This window comes from Nilaparvata lugens, chromosome 6 (genome assembly GCF_014356525.2).
Source record: "Nilaparvata lugens isolate BPH chromosome 6, ASM1435652v1, whole genome shotgun sequence".
In the NCBI taxonomy this organism is placed as follows: Eukaryota; Metazoa; Arthropoda; class Insecta; order Hemiptera; family Delphacidae; genus Nilaparvata; species Nilaparvata lugens.
In genome coordinates, this window is record NC_052509.1 from 33,049,414 (window position 1) to 33,072,457 (window position 23,044).

The following is a 23,044-nucleotide window of genomic DNA, read 5'->3' on the forward strand; positions in this document are numbered from 1 at the left end:
GGGATATGAAGTTTATAGTTGAGGATTAATTATGTGAGGCTCCAGTAAGGTTGGAAATGTCAGTGCACTTGTAAATCAGTAATAGTGTAATAGTAGTCTATTAATGTGTTAATGTATTGGTAAATTTCATAATGTTGATAATCAGAAGTCAAGCATTAGCAGTCCCAAGCTAGTTGATCGAGTTGAATTTCCATATTATTAAATCATGCGATGAAAAGTATGCTTCCAGTGTTTAGAGAAAATGTCACGTACTCTAGTGAGAAGCGAAATACAGAATTATTATTGTCGATTAAAGCCTGGCACCCGATATCATAGTTTTGTTTTGACTAGCGTTCTGTCGTAAAGATTTCCTACTGGAATATTATAATGCAAAATCACGCTTGAGTCATGTTGAAAAATATCCGAAACAGATCAGAAAAAAAAATAGGAAACAGATCAGTCTATTGAAGACAAGATTTTTTGTCGTGAGTTATAATTGGATAAGTTTTTGTGAGTATGGCGCCACTCTATAGCCTTGTCTCTATACACTCAACGAGATGATTCCTAATGAATGAGAAGGAGAAAAGAGAAAAGGAGTTATGATTAAGATATGTACCGTATTTGTTAGAAGGATTCATTACGGGTTCATGAAGGGTTTATTAGTCAAAGATTTTGTTACGTGACAATATAATGTATATAGAAGAAATTCCGGAATGTAAATAACTTGCGCAAATAGATTAGTCATTAAATTATGTTATTAACTTCGTAATATTAAATATATTTAGGTAGGTGAATTAGGTTTAATTTTATTTCATGCACGGCTGCATACTCGCGGTAAATGAAATAATTGTACAGTTTTCCCACGGTAGTAGATAATTGATTGTTTGGTAAATCGGGTGATGATCAATTTTTGAAGTTATCAACAGTCATAATATCCTATGTAGCAATGTATGTATGTGATGTCTCTAATAATAATAAGTTATTTAGCATAAGACGATTTATCATAATATTCTATACTATACCCATTTTCAATAGCTTAATACTCATCCATTCATAGTTAAGAATTATACATTCACATAGTTAGGAGTTAGTACATATAGATAAAATATATTCTCATTCATAAAATAATAAGGATAATGTCTAAGGCCTCATATTTTATATTCTATTCGCTTTATATTTCATATTATTTTGTTGATATCCCTATTCTTTATTAGTTTACCTTCCGTGATTAATATAATTATTATCTTATCATAGGTTTATTCAGTTCAACTGATTCCGTTTTAGTTCACTTTAATACAATTCAGTGATAGAGATTTCCTGCTGGAATAAAATAATGGATAGAAAATTTTCGTAGCTACGGAATGTACATCAAGCGTGTGTCATTGCTCTCCGATGGCTCGCTATCGTTGCAGTTTCAACCATTATTATCTTTGAATCGTAGTCTATGTAGAATAGTATTGCCTATTGAATTGCTTTATATTGTTAAATATATGTTGCACTCTCAACTCTATAGTAATGATAGTTAGATTTCAATACATTCAGCAGAGTGAAAAAGTTTCATCCTTTACTATTATAATCAACGTACTCCATATTTTACAACAGCAGAGTAACATAGGACCAATTAAAACTATGTTGTCTTTTAAACGTTTTCCCATGTTAGAGTTTGCCAAGAAAATAACCAGGGACTCAATAAAGTGATTGAAGTATTCAAAGATTATTATACTCGGTCCATCTTTAGTGCCCACTTAAAAAAGTGGACACGCCCATATTGCTTTGTCCTGACTCTTGCCACAGTTTTAAAGACTCTTGCCACAAATCTCTTTTAGTTATACATTTTGCTGAATTTCGGAATGATTAAAGAGATTTCTTTTGAAGAGGGCCCGCTTCAAATTGGATCCTACTATCAATCCAGAAATTTTGACTCTCCAAATTACACAGAATGCCTCTATGGTAACATATCCTGATTAGATTTCTTTTTGCGTGTTTCACACCATAAGGAGGGGAAGTGTGCCGAGCACTCTTTTTAATTCAGGCCTTTTCCCAAGTTATAATAGTAAATTTAATACGCAATAGACTAGAGCCATTATTGTAAGTGAGTTAGCGAAATAAATTATTTTCTCTCTCTATTATGAACGGCCATGACTTCGAGTTTCCCATGATAGATATTTAAAAATTGTGGCTCCGAGTCGTCGAGGAATGTAGATTATGGAATTATCTCTAAAACATAGCCTTCGTGTCGCGACATAAAGTGTGATAAGTTGGAAAACAGCAAGCATTGAAATTATAACAAACTACCGATTTTGCTGTTACTATTTGGTCCAAAGGCTCTAGAAGCCATGCGACGATTGGTCAAATTGATTCCTTTCGCCCAATAGGAGACCTGTTTCTAAATACAGTGTTGGGGGGATTCCCCAACCGCGAGACCAGATTACGTTTCGGAGGACACTTTGCTAGGAGCACTACGAGAGTAAAGATGTAGTCACTATGTTTCGCCCTTTTTGGGCAGGTTTATAAGTTTATTTCAGTAGTTAATGTAGGAGCTAGTTTTATTTTTATTAATGTTTAAATTTACAAGTAGTGCCATGTCCTGAAAGGTTTAATGGTGTTTCTACTTCATGTACGAATAATTGTTTCTTCAAATAACCGCTAAGGTATGTAAACTAAGGTTAAAATATAATTTAGGGAAATTAATTAATTGAAACTTCAATCAAAAGATTTTATCAACAAAGCCTGTTATTTTTCAAGTTAATAATTTTGATTGAGAATAATCCTTTTGATTTTATTAGTGATGGAAGATACTTATAAATTTTTTCTAAAGAAGTATAGAAAGTTTTCAGTTACGTTACATTTGAGTTATTGTTTCTGGAGATATATTATCGTAGAGTATTGCTGAAAGTCAGGAAGATAGCCTTTAAATTGGAATGAAAATTTCAAGATTATGTTCATATTGAGTTTATGACATTTTATAATTTTATATTTTTCAGACTCTGTTTTCTTATGTCATTAAGGCTTTCGAATAATTTAGTAAATTTTTATGATAGAAATCTTAATAGACAAAGAGGAAAGTTTTCCTTTTCCATGAAATTAATATTAATAAATGTTGGCTAGTGCCCAAGTTTCCGGAACACTAGCCGAGCTACTATATGAAAAATTATATTTAATTTCGCAAACCAAACGAAAAATATCATAAAAGTTAACATCATAATTAATGAAGTATTCATTTTCTAAAAAGCATTATATTAATTTATTACGGGTGTTTTCATAAATGTTGCATTGTATATTAATGACACTCTGGCAAGTTAATTTGTTTTAAATCTGTTAAATTTTGAGAATGGAATCAGAACGTCAAGATAAAATCTAAATTGAATAACAGAATAAACTCCTAGTTTAGCTTTTGATGAATTGTAGGAAGAGTTAGAAATTAATGCTGTAATACATTTATTTACAGCGGTTCATGTGTGTCCCCAAACCAACTTCTTGTACTACCACCCCTTTGGTTCCGCAACTTTATGTAACACCGCTTCAAGACACCCATTCAGACGACAGGTCTAGGGACGTAAGAGGACGTCGCCGTCAAGCCAAATTCAACCGGTAAAAGCTCACCGCCAAAAACAAGGTACTGTAACCCCGACGATAAAGCAACGTACAGACCAACGAAAGTGCAGTGTAGTGAAACAAAGGTTCATTCGAGAATGTCAATCAAAAGTGGGGATTCAAAATTATTATGAAATGGGTTAAATGGGTTACTATCAACGAAACTTGGGTTCAACGGGCTTTTCTTTCTTGAGTAATTCCATGTTGAAATGAACTTGTTATTTGATGACTGATATTGTTTGGTTTTGTGACATATTGCTATCTAATCGGGGATAGTAATGCGCCCCCGAATCAGATGAAGAATGTCACCAAAGTAACATGAAATTGTTGTTTCTGTTGTTCGATTTTAGTTGCCAATGTTTATTGAAGTTGTTTGTATTTTTTTTTTAATTATTTCAAAGTGTAGTGTTAGTTTATAGTAGATACCTATTAAATCAGGCATGGCAAGATTAATTGAAGTTTTCTTGACTCTAGCCCGTTCACCTGCATGAATTAGGTATAGACTCAGGTATTTTCTAGATGTGTCGGCCTATTTCTAAATTCTAAATTTTATTCAAAATTGTCTTCTTCATCTTCTTTTAAAAAAGTGCAGGCACAGTAACGACATATGCTAATAATAAATATGGAACATTTAAATGAATATATATAAAGACTAAAAGATACAATAAATAATATTGAGAACAATTAACTCACTTTTCATGATATCTGTTTAACAGGGCTACATGCTTTTGATCTAGTTGGCATTGTCAGCCTACAATATCCACTTTCCGTTTTCAATTATATGTCACAATTTTTTTCACTTGGCTTCAGTTAACCTAACTCTTTGATTTTTCACATTTGGAGGTAATTATCTCACTTCAATTTCATTATTCTACCTTGTGGCCTTTTTGACTTTCCTTGCCCTATTACCATAAGTAAGGAAAGTATTGCTTCCCCAAAAAAATTAAGGTGCCCCAATTTGTAAATTTCTATACGTTTCAAGTTCCCCTGAGTCCAAAAAAGTGGTTTTTGGGTATTGGTCTGTGTGTGTGTGTGTGTGTATGTGTGTGTGTGTGTGTGTGTGTGTGTGTGTGTGTGTGTGTGTGTGTGTGTGTGTGTGTGTGTGTGTGTGTGTGTGTGTGTGTGTTGGAACAAGGTATAATACGGGGAGACAATCAAGTATACACAGCACATTAAGGGGAGGTGTGTACACTAAGGGGAGACCCCATATTGTCACTGCTCAATTTTAGTAAAAATCACTTCTATATGCTTAAAACCATGTAAAAACGAAATAAAAAAAAATCTCCCCATTTTGTTAGTACTCTACCTAATTGGGATACACTCCAGTTCCCGAAAATGCCACCACATTGTGCTACGATCGCTAATACACACTCACACAAAACTTATTTATGGATTGAGCATACAATGCGGGCTACTTGCATATCCCTGCAAATCTCAGTAGAGTGAATATGAGATTTAGGACGGACTTTTCTGCTCGAAATCCTCTCCCCCCTCTCACCCCTCGTCCATCCCGCCTCCCCTTCCCCCCTCCAATAGGGCGGGGTGTTCTAAAAATAGATGTCCCCTCCCCCCCGCCCAGTGATGGTGAGGGGGATGAAAAGAGAGAGATATATCGTTCTCTCTCTCTCTCTCTCGCCCCTTCCCCTTGCCCAGTGGAGATGAGGGGGATGAAAAGAGATATCTCTCTCCCTCTCTCACCCCTTCCTCTTGCCCAGTGGTGGTGAGGGGGATGAAAAGAGATATCTCTCTCTCTCTCTCTCTCCCCTTCCCCTTGCCCAGTGGTGATGAGGGGGATGAAAAGAGATATCTCTCTTTCTCTCTCCCCTTCCCCTTGCTCAAGGGAAAAAATAATTTCCCTTTGAGAGGGAAAAATTCCCTTACTGTCAGATTGAAGTGAATCCTTCACTCTAATGCTATGCTGACAGATTGAAGTGAATCCTTCTTCACTCTACATCTATACTGACAGATTGAAGTGAATCCTTCTTCACTCTACATCTATACTGACAGATTGAAGTGAATGCTAGATGAGGGAAAAAATAATTTTCCTTTGAGAGGGAAAAATTCCCTTACTGACAGATTGAAGTGAATCCTTCACTCTACATCTATACTGTCAGATTGAAGTGAATCCTTCACTCTAATGCTATACTAGTGAATCCTTTTCTCTAATGCTATACTGACAGATTGAATTGAATCCTTCACTCTAATGCTATACTAGTGAATCCAGAGAGAGAGGTCAATGATCTAAGTTCTTTTACATTTTTTATCTGCAATATCATACAAGCATTTCCAAAGTTCATCAGAATTTTTAACAACAGATAATGTCGAATCATTTGTACAATCATAATGTAGATGTCCGCTGTCTAGTATATCGAGCAGTTCGAATATTTCAGATGAAATTGGAAAGTGTACATTTTCTGTTTTTGTTAACGGTAAATCAACATCTTGACATCCTGTTGGAAATTTAATATCTTAGCAATGAATCAATTTGTTAAATGAAATTCCATCAAGAGACGAGTTATTTTTTTGAATTTTGAAAAACCATAACACTGCATGTTAACGGCTTCCCACATGTCTCTGAAATTGATGAGATGCACGTGTTGTAGGGGCTCGTGCCTCGATAAAAAGATCGCACCACACGCGTTGTTGTCAGCTCCAGCTCTAAGCAGTTACTAAACTAAAAGTGAGTAGGATATTGGAATGAAAAATCATTTGAAGGCAGAAAACGTTTATTCACACATTTCACCAGCACAACTATTCATAATTTCATCTTCAATTTTAATTAGCTATCTATACACAAATTATGAGGACGATAATAGCATAGATAGTCTCTTATGTCATTTAAATTAACCGTGCTTAGAAAAATGTCTTTCAATTGTTTCACCAAACTATAATTTTCACGAGTTGATTTCCTAATTGCACTTTCACACTCATCATACCAATCAATACAGTTTTTTAACCTCACTTCCAACTCGTTGTCAGCAGCCAACCACTTTCTCGGATCCATGATAAGCGAATGAACAAAACAAAGTGTATGCAGGAACTATATAGAGTAATTAAGTGGTCTTTCTTCATTAATTGTCGACAGACACATGTACGTGCTTTTTGCAGTCTCAATGCATGCATGCAATAAACACACTGAATCTCTTTTCCGTTGTAGAGAATCCATAACGAGCAAAGTTTCTTTTCTGTGAATTCGTGTACTCGTGGCCATTTTCAACTTTGCATTCGATTGTTTTCGCACAAGAATTATTTGTTTGATACATATTTTTAAAAACAAAGATTATAATGTTGGGCAGAGAACAAAGCACACCGAGCATCTGGTCTTTTTTATGAATGTTACACACAGCATAACACCATGAACTAGTGAAAAAGCTGAAATCGGGTTTTGGAAAATCCTCAGGTATATTATCACGTTGGCCCTGAGTAGCTTCAGAGGTGAGTGATTGATACCCAGGTGTTGCTCCTGGATGACTTCGCTCAGTCGTAATGTGGGCGGGGAAAGGAGGCAAGTCGAAGTTCCTCTTCCTTCTTCTTTGTGCCTCAGCTGGCGGAACAGCAACCTCCTGGTGCTTCTGACGGCGTGAAGGTCGCTCTCTTCTCTGATGACACCACTTTGATGTAATCTTGTATCGGCCTTACGGCCTCGGTTCCGCTCCAGTGAAGTAGGAAAAGGAAGGACAGACAGGATAGGGACGGCAGACAACGGTCCGCTGTGCCCTGGGGAGAAGAAGAATAGGGACGGCAGACAACGGTCCGCTGTGCCCTGGGGAGAAGGAAGAATAGGGACGGCAGACAACGGTCCGCTGTGCCCTGGGGAGAAGGAAGAATAGGGACGGCAGACAACGGTCCGCTGTGCCCTGGGGAGAAGAAGAATAGGGACGGCAGACAACGGTCCGCTGGCCCCTGGGGAAAGGAGAATAGGACGGCAGACACGGTCCGCTGTGCCCTGGGGAGAAGGAGAATAGGGACGGCAGACAACGGTCCGCTGTGCCCTGGGAATGGGAGGACAGGGACGGCAGACAACGGTCCGCTGTGCCCTAGGGAGATGAGAGGACAGGGACGGCAGACAACGGTCCGCTGTGCCCTAGGTGATGGGAGGTCAGGGACGGCAGACAACGGTCCGCTGTGCCCTGGGGAAATGGGAGGACAGGGACGGCAGACAACGGTCCGCTGTGCCCTAGGGGATGGGAGGTCAGGGACGGCAGACAACGGTCCGCTGTGCCTGGGGGAATGGAAGGTCAGGGACGGCAGACAACGGTCCGCTGTGCCCTGGGGAAATGGGAGGACAGGGACGGCAGACAACGGTCCGCTGTGCCCTAGGGAGATGGAGGTCAGGACGGCAGACAACGGTCCGCTGTGCCCTGGGGTAATGGGAGGACAGGGACGGCAGACAACGGTCCGCTGTGCCCTAGGTATATGGGAGGACAGGGACGGCAGACAACGGTCCGCTGTGCCCTAGGGAGATGGAAGTTAGGGACGTACGGCACCAACGGCGCTGTACCAGGGCAGGAGGTCGGGACGTATGGCAGCCAACGGGCCGCTGTACCAGGAGCAGGAAGGTTTGTGAGCGGAATGCTGTGGTCTGGGGCTCGTCCGGCCTTTAAATACTCCCCCAAAGTGGAGGGGATGGAGTTGAGCCGCCGCCAGAGGCGGTGGAAATCGTCTTGATGCGCGGAAGATGGTGCGCCATCGGTACCTCCCTTATCTCCGCGGTGGGCTAGCATTGCTGATAGCCGAGCGTCTTTCTCAATATTATTAATTATTTTCTCGTCACAATTTTACTTTGTGACACCCCACTCCTACTTGGGGGGGGGGGGGTGTTCGGAGCCCTCTATGGCACCACCTTAAAAGGCGTGAGCCATCTAGGCATCACGTTAAGAGGTGTACACCTCCCAGGCATCACCTTTAGAGGTGTATGCCACTCACTATGAGCGTCATCTATACCTGGTCCACAGGTACATATTTACTGTCCATCTGTAACCGGACTTTTATGCGTGGCTTGCCAGCCCGTTTGCGCTTACCAGGTGTCGAGACTCGGTTACAGAACACTGGATCCTTCCTCCTTGAGTGACCTGGTGTGGGTCCCTGGGACGGTGGGACTACTTCATTGATAGTCGCACACTGCATTGGCTCTCCTACGTTCATATCCATTGAGGGTGGCATGGACTCCTCCACATCCATCTCGGATTCACCACTAGTGTTGGTGGCTGGGGCATGAATCGTGGCCTGGCTTCCAGAGTCAGTCATCTCATTCCTGTGATCCATCACTATGTTGCCCCAGGATGCTTGCCTTGGAACATATGACAACTCTGCTTGGCTTTAATTAAGGGATTTGGGTTCGACTCTGTTCAAACCATCCTGCTTGAACATCCTTCTGTCGCGATCCTTGTTGTCCTGAGATTCGGATTGTACAGCTGATATTGTTGGGACTGCTGTTGTCTTAGTCCCCAATAAGAGAGATCGCGACATTATAATGGACTTGTAGGATTCAGTTGGGAGGATCCCACTCTACCTCTCTCGTGAATGTGTGAATATTCACCCTGTTTTCACACATAAATTCCATGCCTAATAGCAACTCTTGTCCAAGTCCTCCAGTATAGACGCCACTAGTGGAACTGTGATTTGTCCTATAGTGACATTAGTTGTCAGCTTCCCATTTAATGGGGTAGATCGTCCATCAGCTAATATTGCGTGGTGATGAGTTGGTACCTTCCTTATCATCCTATTTTTTGAAGAACTTCATAAACCTCATTACTCATATAATTAGCTTCAGCGCCACTATCTAGCAATGCCCGACACTTTTTACCACCGATTGTCACAGTAATGAAAAGTCTGTTGTCACTTGATGACTCTTCAATCACAGGAATCCTGTGTGCCGTTTGCATCACTGCTGTCTTGTTCGGAGTTTTATTCTCCTTCTGCACATCACAGACACATTTCAGTGCTCTCTTTGCGCTCCTTTTACATGGTGGGATATCAGGACAGTGTGATCTCCAGTGCCCTGGTCTCTTGTATTGCCCACACATGGGTTCAGACTCACTAAGAGATGGTCTGTTACTAGTAGGGGTTATAACTGTCTCAACCTTGAGCCTTGTAATCTTTTTCGTGTCCTCAATCATGTGAACTCTCGAATTCTGTCTATTCTGTTTCTCCTCTGCTTTTATTTGTTCATACTCCCTCGCGAATTTTTCCAATTCGTTGATACTATGAACATCTGATTGCCGAATATACAATTTGTACCGTGGGAGGAGATTCTTATACACTCTCTGTAATTTAATTTCGTCTGTAAAACCTCCTCGACGTCTCATGAGTGTCAGTACATCTTCGAGAAATTCGTCAAACGATTCACCTTCCTTTTGCTTCCTTGCCTGAATTAGATTCTCGAGGTCCTCCTCATAGGTAAGTGGGTAGTAGCGTGATCTGAAATCTGTCACAAAATTGTCCCATGATCTCCATTGGTCACGACGATTACGCATCCATAGGGTAGCTTACCAACTAGTAATTCAGGAAGGGCAACTAGTAGTTGGTTGCCAGTGAGCCCATAGGCTTGTTGTAGCTCGTCTAGCCTTTCTAAGAAGCTGGGAGCATCTGATTGGCCGTCGAATGACAGTCTCCAGCTTCTTACTTTGTCACATACCGCCCTGGGTCCATGAGGGGGTTTGTGTGAATGTTGGTTCCAACTTCAGCATGAGTACCTGTTGCTGAGTGTCCAGATCCCCCACTGCTTCTGCTAACTATTCGGGTCTTAGGCTGGGATAACATACAGCCATCTTCTTATGTTGTTCTACTAACAACCTTCTCAACTCAGCAAGTGTTCCAGATGACACTATGCCCCAATCTTGTAGAAGATTGAACGCTTCTTCCTTTTTCAATTTATAGATCCAGGAAACTCTGGGGTCGGCTATCACCTCGGGGTTTACGTCCTCAACTGACTGATCCTCTGTCAGCTCCTGATGTCGAGCATCTGAATCAGACTCGCCTGTTCACTCTGATGATTCTTACTTCGTTGCCTCGTGCCCCAAGTGCGGGCGCAATCTATCACGTTGGCCTGAGTAGCTTCAGAGGTGAGTGATTGATACCCAGGTGTTGCTCCTGGATGACTTCGCTCAGTCGTAATGTGGGCGGGGAAAGGAGGCAAGTCGAAGTTCTCTTCCTTCTTCTTTGTGCCTCAGCTGGCGTGAACAGCACCTCCTGGTGCTTCTGACGGCGTGAAGGTCGCTCTCTTCTCTGATGACACCACTTTGATGTAATCTTTGTAGCCTTACGGCCTCGGTTCCGCTCCAGTGAAGTAGGAAAAGGAAGGACAGACAGGATAGGGACGGCAGACAACGGTCCGCTGTGCCCTGGAGAAGGAAGAATAGGGACGGCAGACAACGGTCCGCTGTGCCCTGGGGAGAAGGAAGAATAGGGACGGCAGACAACGGTCCGCTGTGCCCTGGGGAGAAGGAAGAATAGGGACGGCAGACAACGGTCCGCTGTGCCTGGGGAGAAGGAAGAATAGGGACGGCAGACAACGGTCCGCTGTGCCCTGGGGAAAAGGAAGAATAGGGACGGCAGACAACGGTCCGCTGTGCCCTGGGGAGAAGGAAGAATAGGGACGGCAGACAACGGTCCGCTGTGCCTTGGGAACAAATGGGAGGACAGGGACGGCAGACAACGGTCCGCTGTGCCCTAGGGAGATGAGAGGACAGGGACGGCAGACAACGGTCCGCTGTGCCCTAGGGTGATGGGAGGTCGGGGACGGCAGACAACGGTCCGCTGTGCCCGGGGAAATGGGAGGACAGGGACGGCAGACAACGGTCCGCTGTGCCCTAGGTGATGGGAGGTCAGGGACGGCAGACAACGGTCCGCTGTGCCCTGGGGGAATGGAAGGTCAGGGACGGCAGACAACGGTCCGCTGTGCCCTGGGGAAATGGGAGGACAGGACGGCAGACAACGGTCCGCTGTGCCCTAGGGAGATGGGAGGTCAGGACGGCAGACAACGGTCGCTGTGCCCTGGGGTAATGGGAGGACAGGGACGGCAGACAACGGTCCGCTGTGCCTAGGTATATGGGAGGACAGGGACGGCAGACAAAACGGTCCGCTGTGCCCTAGGAGATGGAAGGTTAGGGACGTACGGCAGCCAACGGGCCGCTGTACCAGGGCAGGAGGTCGGGTACGGCAGCCAACGGGCCGCTGTACCAGGAGCAGGAAGGTTTGTGAGCGGAATGCTGTGGTCTGGGGCTCGTCCGGCCTTTAAATACTCCCCCAAAGTGGAGGGGATGGAGTTGAGCCGCCGCCAGAGGCGGGTGGAAATCGTCTTGATGCGCGGAAGATGGTGCGCCATCGGTACCTCCCTTATCTCCGCGGTGGGCTAGCATTGCTGATAGCCGAGTGAATCCAGAGAGAGAGGTCAATGATCTAAGTTCTTTTACATTTTTTATCTGCAATATCATACAAGCATTTCCAAAGTTCATCAGAATTTTTAACAACAGATAATGTCGAATCATTTGTACAATCATAATGTAGATGTCCGCTGTCTAGTGAATCGAGCAGTTCAAATATTTCAGATAAAATTGGAAAGTGTACATTTTCTGTTTTTGTTAACGGTAAATCAACATCTTGACATCCTGTTGAAAATTTAATATTCTTAGCAATTGAATCAAATTTGTTAAATGAAATTCCCATCAAGAGACGAGTTAATTTTTTGAATTTTGAAAAACCATAACACTGCATGTTAACGGCTTCCCACATGTCTCTGAAATTGATGAGATGCACGTGTTGTAGGGGCTCGTGCCTCGATAAAAAGATCGCACCACACGCGTTGTTGTCAGCTCTAGCTCTAAGCAGTTACTAAACTAAAAGTGAGTGGGATATTGGAATGAAAAATCATTTGAAGGCAGAAAACGTTTATTTACACATTTCACCAGCACAACTATTCATAATTTCATCTTCAATTTTAATAAGCTTATCTATACACAAATTATGAGGACGATAATAGCATAGATAGTCTCTTATGTCATTTAAATTAACCGTGCTTAGAAAAATGTCTTTCAATTGTTTCGCCAAACTATAATTTTCACGAGTTGATTTCCTAATTGCACTTTCACACTCATCATACCAATCAATACAGTTTTTTAACCTCACTTCCAACTCGTTGTCAGCAGCCAACCACTTTCTCGGATCCATGATAAGCGAATGAACAAAACTAAGTGTATGCAGGAACTATTATAGAGTAATTAAGTGGTCTTTCTTCATTAATTGTCGACAGACAACATGTACGTGCTTTTTGCAGTCTCAATGGATGCATGCAATAAACACACTGAATCTCTTTTCCGTTGTAGAAGAATCCATAACAAGCAAAGTTTCTTTTCTGTGAATTCGTGTACATTTTCATACTTTGCATTCGATTGTTTTCGCACAAGAAATCATTTGTTTGATACATATTTTTAAACAACAAAGAATTATAATGTTGGACAGAGAACAAAGCACACCGAGCATCTGGTCTATTTTTATGAATGTTACACACAGCATAACACCATGAACTAGTGAAAAAGCTGAAATTGGGTTTTGGAAAATCCTCAGGTATACATTGAACGTTAGTATGTAATCTTCTTTAAAACTTTGCTTTCTCAGTTCCTTTTGTGAAAATTTTCTCATAACCTACAAGGTAATCACGTATTAATGAGTCACTGTATTCTAAATCTCCATCTTCCCATTTTATTTTATGATAGTGACGTTCTAACCATGTTACATCGTTATACAATTTTGCACTCAATTCTGTCTTTGCAAATGGTGATTTGAAATGGAATACAATATAATTATTAAACTGATCAATTATGGCAAGTTCTTTCACAATAATTTGATTACAATCTTGTTTAAACCAGTGAAGATCAACTGTAGCAATTTTTGCACTCGCTTGCTTGTCCACTTCTTTCTCTTTGGCGGGCTCGTTGAATCCTTCGTCTTTCTTCTCCTCTTCTCGTTTCTCCTCCTCCTCCACCTGCAGTGGCTTGTAAATACCGCAGCTATCGAAATTAGATATTGATTCCTTAATTTTATTCTTACGATCAGTTTGAAATGCAATTATAACGTATTTTGGACTATCAAAACTCGATGTGTCGCGAACTGCCCAAGAATGGTTAAGTGAATTTTGCAAATTTGGTGATTCACAAACCTCCCAATGTCGGAAACCTAATTTCAGTGGAGTGTCAGCATCGAGCAGTCTCAAAAATTTCAGTCTTACTTGATCTTCTAAAGTTATGTAGGGCATTCTCCATTGCAGTTTTGTAATTTTCACACTAACATTTGTTCCACTTGCTGACTCAACACAATTTAGATCTGTCGGTGACCTCAATAAGACGAGTTCCTGTTTCAAATTTAAAATTATTCTTTGAAAACCTTCAAAAAACGGGAGGATTAATTTCAGTGGTACACAGAAAGTGAATTTATTATCCGTTAGCTCATATCCTGCTCTGTCAAAACCAGCCAAGTGATATGTGTTTTTATCAAGCATATTCTTCACTAGAATAGCTTCGATTGTGGATGTTAATCCAATCGATCTTGATTTAGAAATTTGCTGACCTGCTAATTCATATCGTATTTCATCAAAAAGGTTGCCGATTACGTTACTGCTCAATTTATAGTCTGCTGCAACTGGTGCATTGCCTGGGCCTGTTCCCGGTTTTGTACAGTTAACTGTTCCCTCAATAAATATGAATGATTTGCAAGGTAAAGAATAGACATCTAAAGAATTTATGCCAATACATGCCTCGTCAGAGTTTTTCATTTCCTGTCCCGAATAAACTGAATGAGTGTGAAATTGGAATTTGGTTATATCATTATAAAACTGGAGGTCTGTCTCCACATCCAGAATTTCACTAATTGCTGCCGCTCCCCCTCCTAACATTCCGCCAATCAACTATAAAACCCAACTTTTCTAATATTCTCGCGCTTTTAGCCGACAAAGCACGTTTGTTTTTAGGTGTTGACGCTGTCACGTTCATCTCTCTAATGACATCACATGTACAAGTCTTATTTGAACGTGGATTAAAAACAAGATAACCCATTACTTTTGTTTTTCACGTATGTGTAACCTAATTGTAATTGTATCTCCACGGAAATCAATAAACGATCCGTACTGGTCTGTTACCTTTACATTAATAGTTTGAATTCGATGCGTATTCAAAGGTAGATAAATAATTGGTGATGGTACTTCATTTATTAAATAGCCGCTAGGAACCTTTGGTAAAAATTCATAGATTATATGTTTTTGTTTTCCGTCAGAGTAACTACCACATGCTAAATTACACTCGAGTACAATACTACCAATGCTTGATGTGTCGCGAACTGCCCAAGAATGGTTAAGTGAATTTTGCAATTTGGTGATTCACAAACCTCCCAATGTCGGAAACTTAATTTCAGTGGAGTGTCAGCATTGAGCAGTCTCAAAAATTTCAGTCTTACTTGATCTTCTAAAGTTATGTAGGGCATTCTCCATTGCAGTTTTGTAATTTTCACACTAACATTTGTTCCACTTGCTGACTCAACACAATTTAGATCTGTCAGTGACCTCAATAAGACGAGTTCCTGTTTCAAATTTAAAATTATTCTTTGAAAACCTTCAAAAAACGGGAGGATTAATTTCAGTGGTACACAGAAAGTGAATTTATTATCTGTTAGCTCATATCCTGCTCTGTCAAAACCAGCCAAGTGATATGTGTTTTTATCAAGCATATTCTTCACTAGAATAGCTTCGATTGTGGATGTTAATCCAATCGATCTTGATTTAGAAATTTGCTGACCTGCTAATTCATATCGTATTTCATCAAAAAGGTTGCCGATTACGTTACTGCTCAATTTATAGTCTGCTGCAACTGGTGCATTGCCTGGGCCTGTTCCCGGTTTTGTACAGTTAACTGTTCCCTCAATAAATATGAATGATTTGCAAGGTAAGAATAGACATCTAAAGAATTTATGCCAATACATGCCTCGTCAGAGTTTTTCATTTCCTGTCCCGAATAAACTGAATGAGTGTGAAATTGGAATTTGGTTATATCATTATAAAACTGGAGGTCTGTCTCCACATCCAGAATTTCACTAATTGCTGCCGCTCCCCCTCCTAACATTCCGCCAATCAACTATAAAACCCAACTTTTCTAATATTCTCGCGCTTTTAGCCGACAAAGCACGTTTGTTTTTAGGTGTTGACGCTGTCACGTTCATCTCTCTAATGACATCACATGTACAAGTCTTATTTGAACGTGGATTAAAAACAAGATAACCCATTACTTTTGTTTTTCACGTATGTGTGACCTAATTGTAATTGTATCTCCACGGAAATCAATAAACGATCCGTACTGGTCTGTTACCTTTACATTAATAGTTTGAATTCGATGCGTATTCAAAGGTAGATAAATAATTGGTGATGGTACTTCATTTATTAAATAGCCGCTAGGAACCTTTGGTAAAAATTCATAGATTATATGTTTTTGTTTTCCGTCAGAGTAACTACCACATGCTAAATTACACTCGAGTACAATACTACCAATGCTTGTTATGTTAACCAAATGCTGAGAATAATGCCATTTATTTGGCTGCAAAACAACAATATTAAAACCAAGTATCTTTCCAATCGAATCTGTACGTGTTAAATCAATGGCTTTATCAGAATGAATTTCAATCTTCATAGTATTTACGTTTGGGCGTATAATAAGTTTATTCTTCTTCTCATCAATATTCAATTTATTCTTTAAAGATTTTATAATATCCTCAACTTCATATGCACCCGTATCCAGCTCAATTAATCTATCGCCATATTTGAAGCTGGAATTTGTTCCTTTGTTAATGTTTGCAATACTATTGTAACTACGAAAATTAATCAATCCAATTTCCCATTCACGATTTTTATCCAATTCTATAATTTCTTGTAAATGTTCATAGAGGTTACTTGTGTTAGATCTTAATGTAATAACAACCATCTTGTAATGTGTGTTCAGCACAAACACTTAATTACAACTGATATGCAAGAAACAATAATGTAAGATAACTGCAAAAATCGCTATTTAATGGTTGCATATGCTCTACATTATAGAATATATTTACTCCAATTTCTTTTTTCCAATATTTGTCCAATTCGTATGGCGGTTGTAAATTTTCAATTGGATCAAAATACCAAACATTGGAACCAACTTTTTTATATGCAACCCAATGTGTACCATCCTCACTTTCCCTTGCTAAATTCACAATGGCATTCTCGTTTTTTAGAATTTTTTTGGGTAATGCATCTAGCATATATATACCTCTTAGCTGAATCTGTAATAATTTCGACCAATCAATCAAATCATAATTACTCAATTCTCCTTCAATATTCATGTCTTCTTCTTCTTCTTCTTCCTACTCTTCTTTGTTGTTCTACGTTTCTTAACTTGAGGGAATAAACTCACTCCATATGATGATGGGGGTGGTGCTGGAGGGGGTAAAACTCTCCCCCCACTAATACTAGGAAAAGGCTTCAAAAAATACCCTTTTCCTGCAATATGCTTTTTCAACCGAGCTATAGCTTTGCGTCTAATATCATTACTATAACTTCTCCTCTCATTCTTCTTCTTCTTCTTCTTCTTTCTCAAAGACCCACCAAATGCTGCTTTAGCTTTCATGACGTTTGTAACAAGATAGCTAAGTGCTTTCTCGGCAGGAGGTGTTTGAGGATTTTTGAAAATGTCCCATGCAGCATTTGCTAGAGCTCTGTCAGGTACCGCTCGAGTTTTATTATCGCTATTTCGCGTATACGCTATATCATGTACCTTACAAGCTCTATCCAATGAATTTATACCTTGATCACCCCTCTTTAACCTTTCATTAACCTTTGTTCCTGGCCCACACCACTCGTATCCCGGAATATGAGTTTCCTGCTGCAGGTTATCAATTACCTTATTTAGAATAGTTGATGTCACATTACCTGCCAAACCTGACACACCTTTAAAAACTTTTGCCGCTGAACTCAAGATTCCTTTACCTCGTTTCCTTGAACTCTGCTTTCTCCTACATACCATTTTCTTACCTTTCAACTCAATGGTTGAACATTAACTGAGGTTAATTAATCATTACACCAACTTAATCAAAAGAAAATTGAATTGGTTTAATTTTCAATCGAGTTGGAAATGAATTCACACCATGTATCAGATTGCTATGATACATTGCTTGAATGATAAGAGTATTATTTCACATAGCAAATAATCTGAAAAGGTGAATGCAATTTGAAAAGGGGAAGGTGCTGCGCGCCCACCCACATCTGCAGGAACACGTGCCAAAACAGATGTGGGAGGGAGCGAAGCCGCTTGACTGTACGGCTGTATGTGTGTGTGTGTGTGTGTGTGTCTGTGTGTGTGTGTGTAGCAGTAAAGACTACTGAGCATGCTCGCAACAAACTATAAAAGGTGCGCTCATCTTATTTAAATATCATTCACAACAGAACAGGTGAACCATTTCTTCTGTGTGTTTCTACTATTCATTGTAAACTTATCAACAACAGGTAAGAATTGAAAACAATTTTTATAAAAACAATATTACAATTTATTCACTACTTTTACACAAACATTCATCTGTACAATTCGTAACACATAGGTCGACGAATTGTATACAGATATAAAAATTGTTATTGCTTAACAATTTTTATATCCGACCAATTTGGCGACTTATGTGTTACCAGCAACACATAATTTTTACATTTAATGTTAAAATGCTGAATTGTTCCTGTGTCAATGCAGGAAGCAAATCTTTGCGGCAAATACACCTCACATTTCCTTCCTGCATTCCTTATTTTTAAAATTACACGACGACCGTGTTTATTGGTGTCCTCTTGAGCCGAGATGATGGGGTATGGTAGATCCTCCTTCAACTCCCTCAGCGGGATCCACGGTTTGGGTAGAGGTTTGTTTATGAGTTGGACAAAGTCCTCCACCTCCTTTATTAGCAGGGCAAGTGAGGAGTCATGCTCTATTCCAGCTCGTTTCTGTTGGAAAATATTCGATTAGTGTTTTATTTGTTTCAGATCATACTAGAGATTGATAGATTATTGATCGATTATTGTCTCAACTTGCCATCATTGAATTGGCATTCTCTGCATAAAGTGAGTAATTTCAGTTATTGAAATAATATTGCTAACATTGTTGCATGATCGGTTACTTTAAACAATAATATCTCATAATTCAATTTCTAAGCATTTCAAATAATATTTCCTTAGCATTCTAATCATTTCAAATAATATTTCCTTAGCATCAATTTCTAATCAGTTCAAGGAAACTAACATTTATGCATGATCGATTACTTTAAACAATAATATCTCATAATTCAATTTCTATTCGGTTCAAATAATATTTCCTTAGCATCAATTTCTAATAATTTCAAATAATATTTCCTTAGCATTCTAATCAGTTCAAGGAAACTAACATTTATGCATGATCGATTACTTTAAACAATAATATCTCATAATTCAATTCCTATTGGGTTCAAATAATATTTCCTTAGCATCAATTTCTATTCGGTTCAAATAATATTTCCTTAGCATTCTAATCAGTTCAAGGAAACTAACATTTATGCATGATCGATTACTTTAAACAATAATATCTCATAATTCAATTTCTATTCGGTTCAAATAATAATTCCTCAGCATCAATTTCTATTCGGTTCAAATAATATTTCCTTAGCATTCTAATCAGTTCAAGGAAACTAACATTTATGCATGATTGATTGCTTTAAACAATAATATCTCATAATTAAATTTCTATTCGGTTCAAATAATATTTCCTTAGCATCAATTTCTATTCGGTTCAAATAATATTTCCTTAGCATTCTAATCAGTTCAAGGAAACTAACATTTATGCATGATCGATTGCTTTAAACAATAATATCTCATAATTCAAATAATATTCCCTTGCATTCTAATCAGTTCAAATAATATTTCCTTAGCATTCTAATCAGTTCAAGGAAACTAACATTGTTGCATGATCTGTTACTTTAAACAATAATATCTCTTGATTCAAATAATATTTCCTTGCATTCTAATCATTTCAAATAATATTTGTATCAAATAATCAAAGACTTGTATGTGTACAGATTTTTTTAACAATCAATCACGGGAAAAAAATCTGTGCATACACAAGTTAATAATATTTGTTGGAACTAACCTTTGTTTGTGAGCAGATTGACTGCTCCTCCTCCTCCTCATCCCCGCTAACTTCAGGCTTCTCAAACAGCAGCCTCCTCTTCGCCTGCTTCTGCTTGTTGCTCACTGTTGTTAGCACCACACGCCACGGAGTCCAGGTAGCAGCTGGAGCTAGACGTTGAAGAGGGCTGTCTGGGATGATAATCTCCCCGCCTGGTGATGGTGGTTCCACGCTGAGCGGTGAGGGGACGGGTACAGCAGGGGACGACTCAGCAGCGAGGGCAGCTTTCCGCTGCCAGTAGTTGAGGATGCGTTGGTGTGCTGGTGCGCTATCTGGTAAGATGAACGATTGAGAAGATGATGGAGAACTCATCTCGTACAATGTGTGAAGTATACTCAAATCTGGCTCTGATGTAAATGATAATTTTCCTCTCATCACTTATGTTTATATAGCATACGTTTCTCTCTCTGTTCCAGGCTCGTGCGAGTGAGAGCGTGCTACAAGTCGAAAAAAAAAATTCCCCTCTACACCACGTGCTCCCACATGTAAGTATTCTCTCTCCTATTACAAAAAACTGACACTCAATCATTTTTCAAATAGCATCCATCTGTCAGTAGACGGATCTCATCTAGAACTCAGCATGGAACGGTGAAAGCATCTGCTAGAAGTTGAAAAGAAATCTTCCCCATGTCAACCCACTCAAACATATTAGCATTGTCGGTTGAGTTCAGTTCTTTCACAACATAGAGCTCACTCAAACATTTTTTGAATAGCATTCTCGATTGATTCCAGTTAATTCCATTGTTTTCACAGCATTTTCTCACTTCTCAACTTGAGTTCCACACCTCATAAACAGTTGAGGTCTCGTTGAGGCAACACACCTGAGAGGAAGCTACAGCTGAGAGGAGCCAACTACACAGTCGAGCATGCAGCCATCACATGTAAGTACATTTTACTTTGATTTTATCCTGTGTGGAGGAGAGGAAAATTGTCCTCGGAGGACAATTTTTGTCCTCAGAGGACAGTTTTTGTCCTCGGAGGATGAAAAACCTTCTACAATATACTGCATGCATGCGATTTTACCTCATCTTTACGATACGGTATATCCGGAACATCCAACCCCCGCTCTTCTTTCTCACACTCTTCATATAAACAAAACGGTAAATGCATTACTTTTTCAAATGGATTTTCGATAATATATTTGCAATAGACACATTGCAGATAGAATGGATTTTTATGTAAGAAATAACCATTTCTCGCAAAATACTCTGCTTTATTGGATAATGATTTACAAAAGTCACAATGTAGATGATGCTTTCCAAAATACTCTCCTTGAACAGATGAATCTTCTACACAATTGAAAGTTAAATATCTTTCTTCATATTCTCGTAGAATATTATTATCGAAATTCTCCTCTTCAATTGTTATATTATCTTTCCTTCTACAGTTTGGGCTGCAGCTTGCATGTTCTATTGCTGGTATGTCACTTTCTTCCCATTTTCCCAAACAAATTGAACAAAATACACATCGCACAATGTCTGGTGCAGATGAGAATATAAATACCTCTTTTGCCATGTTTTCCACGGACAAATGCGGAGAAGATTTCGACCATCTTCTATCAAAAGATAATAATCTTAATCTTTCATACAACATTATGTGATCTTGAGATATCATTTTCACACACAGCCTTCTTCTACCAATGCCAATTCACAACTGATTTAAAAACATGCTGTTGTACTCTATGTCATCCTGATCGTTATTCTTTTGTTTTTCAGAATCTAACATCATGCCGAGGGAATGCAGACTACACGGTGTCAATTCCGCAGCGGTGCTTCATCGCATAATCATCAACGATCCCGAGGAAATCGGTATCGAAAACGTGCTCGAGAGATCGAAACGGCGCGTTTTCGATATAATTAGGGAGCACGCAGCACGCCATGACGCGAACATGAAGTGGTTCATTGTACTGAATGTTTTGTTGTATAAATTAGTGGTGATGGATGATGAAGTTAGCGAGACTGTCTCATCTCTAATAAATCTCCATAGTTACTCCAACATAGCGCTAAACGTGCTTGAGAACTATGAAGATTTTAACGATCATTTCATGTTGGCTGTGAGAAAAATCATGTCATCATTTGACAACTTTGGCAGCGGTTGGGTTTTGAAGAAAATTGAGTCACTGGATGTGAACGTGATTAAATTTAATCCAATCTTCACATCCAGTTTCATTCAAACACCGCAATTTCTTAAAAACAAAAATTGTATTAAAAATGTCAAAAATCTGTCTGATGAAAAATGCTTTTTATGGTCAGTACTCGCGTATTTCCATCAAAAACCAAGGAACTCAGACTTGAGTGTAAAGTATTTGAGCAAGTTTGCTCACACACTTAATACGCAAGGAGTAAATTTCCCGGTGACGACACGCGATATTAAGAAATTTGAAATGCTAAATCCGGATATTGCAATTCACGTCATCGCGTATGACAACAAAAAGTTTTTCCCCTACCGCACAAGCATTTTCCGCACTCATAAGCACCAAATTAACCTTTTAATGCTAAAAGCTGATGCAGGAAAAACTCATTTCTGTTTAGTAAATACTGCGAACGGGAAAAACAGGCTATCGCGTCTTCTCTCCAACCTTTCGAAACACCATGGACAAGTACACATTTGTAATTTCTGTTTCCATAGATTTACATCGGTCAAATCCAAAAATTTTGATGGTAAAGCAAATTTGATGAAACATGAACAGCTTTGTTCCAAGTTTCAATCACAGCGAGTTTCATATCCTAAATGCGGAGAGACAATTAAATTCAAGAAACTAGGCGCTACGTTGAAGAAAAAGTACACCATTTACATGGATTTAGAAACTTATGTTGTTAATATCAGAGATGATGATGATGATGAATCCGATTGGGATGAAATCAACCATAGCTATACAAAGAAAACAGCACGACATATTCCCTGCGGTTATTGTTTTGTTGTTATCGATGTGAACGGGGAAATCGCCTACAGACCTGTACTCCATAGATCGAGTGGTTTAGATGAAAAAATCATGGAGAAATTTCTTCAGGAAATTACAGATCTCGGCGACATTTTGTATGAGGATATGAAACGAGAAATTCCAATGCAAGCTTTATCCGAAAGTCAAGAGCGCGAATTCCAAAATTCGGTAAACTCCGGGCTTTGTGCTGAACCGTTTTTAGACACCAATATTAAATGTCGTCACCACGCGCATGAAACCGGAAATTACCTATGTGCGGCACACATTTCTTGTAATTTATCGGCTCGTACTCCGGAGTACATTTCATGTTATTTTCACAATTTCT

The 23,044-nt window shown here is 39.5% G+C and overlaps 1 protein-coding gene across 1 annotated transcript; it reads right to left on the reverse strand.

Annotated features, from left to right (window-relative positions):
- Positions 1–15,751: 15,751 nt before the first annotated feature.
- Positions 15,752–20,622, reverse strand: LOC120352023. The gene is made up of 3 exons (XM_039431430.1): positions 19,740–20,622; positions 18,386–18,565; positions 15,752–15,781 (listed from the first exon to the last, which is right to left on the reverse strand). Exons 1-3 carry the CDS (start codon positions 20,151–20,153, stop codon positions 15,752–15,754), a joined length of 624 nt encoding a protein of 207 aa, XP_039287364.1. The 5' UTR covers positions 20,154–20,622.
- Between the last annotated feature and the right edge of the window lie 2,422 nt (positions 20,623–23,044).